This window comes from Oxyura jamaicensis (assembly GCF_011077185.1).
Source record: "Oxyura jamaicensis isolate SHBP4307 breed ruddy duck chromosome 33 unlocalized genomic scaffold, BPBGC_Ojam_1.0 oxy33_random_OJ70401, whole genome shotgun sequence".
Classification (NCBI taxonomy): domain Eukaryota; kingdom Metazoa; phylum Chordata; class Aves; order Anseriformes; family Anatidae; genus Oxyura; species Oxyura jamaicensis.
Window position 1 is genome coordinate 1 of NW_023305040.1, and position 582 is coordinate 582.

General features: G+C 77.8%; 1 protein-coding gene across 1 annotated transcript; it reads left to right on the plus strand.

The window, feature by feature from the left end:
- The first annotated feature begins 27 nt into the window (after positions 1-27).
- On the plus strand, positions 28-578 carry LOC118158603 (RISC-loading complex subunit tarbp2-like). The gene is made up of 2 exons (XM_035313272.1): positions 28-247; positions 412-578. The coding sequence occupies exons 1-2, from the start codon at positions 172-174 to the stop codon at positions 567-569; spliced, it is 234 nt and encodes a 77-aa protein (XP_035169163.1). The 5' UTR covers positions 28-171; the 3' UTR covers positions 570-578.
- The last annotated feature ends 4 nt before the right edge of the window (positions 579-582 follow it).

Here is a 582-nt window from a genome sequence, read left to right on the forward strand (position 1 = left end):
GGGGGGGGGGGGGGTCCCTGCAGTCCCTGAGCCCCCTCCCCTGCCCCGTCCCCGCAGGCGGGCCCCCGGCTGGAGGGGCTGCGGGGCCGCGCGCCCGGCTGCACCTGGGACTCGCTGCGGAACTCGGCGGGCGAGAAGATCGTGCAGCTGCGGAGCCACCCCCTGGCACCCATGGGTGCGGGCGCCTGCGCCCTCCTCCAGGAGCTCTCCGAGGAGCAGAGCTTCGCCATCAGCTACCTCGACATCGGTGAGCCCCCTCCCGCGGGGGACCCCCCCCCTCCTGGCACCCACGGGTGCCTCAGCCAAAGCTTTAGGGGGGGGGGGGGGCCGGGGGTGTTTTGGGGGGGCCCCGGGGGGGGGGGCGGGGGGCCCCCCCCCCCGGTGGGGCCCCCCCCCCCCCCCTTCCCTCAGACGCGTTGAGCCTCAGCGGGCTGCACCAGTGCCTGGTGGAGCTGTCGACGCAGCCGGCCACCGTGTGCCACGGCGCTGCCCCGTCCCGCGACGGCGCCCGCTCGCAGGCCGCCCGCAACGCCCTGCAGTACCTCCGCATCATGGCGGGGGGCAAGTGAGACCCCCCCCCCC

Excerpts from the sequence above, each read along its gene's own strand:
- LOC118158603 (XM_035313272.1), top strand. The coding sequence starts at position 172 with ATGGGTGCGGGCGCCTGCGCCCTCCTCCAGGAGCTCTCCGAGGAGCAG. Across the intron at positions 248-411 it reads CATCAGCTACCTCGACATCG|ACGCGTTGAGCCTCAGCGGG; the intron begins GTGAGCCCCCTC and ends CCCTTCCCTCAG.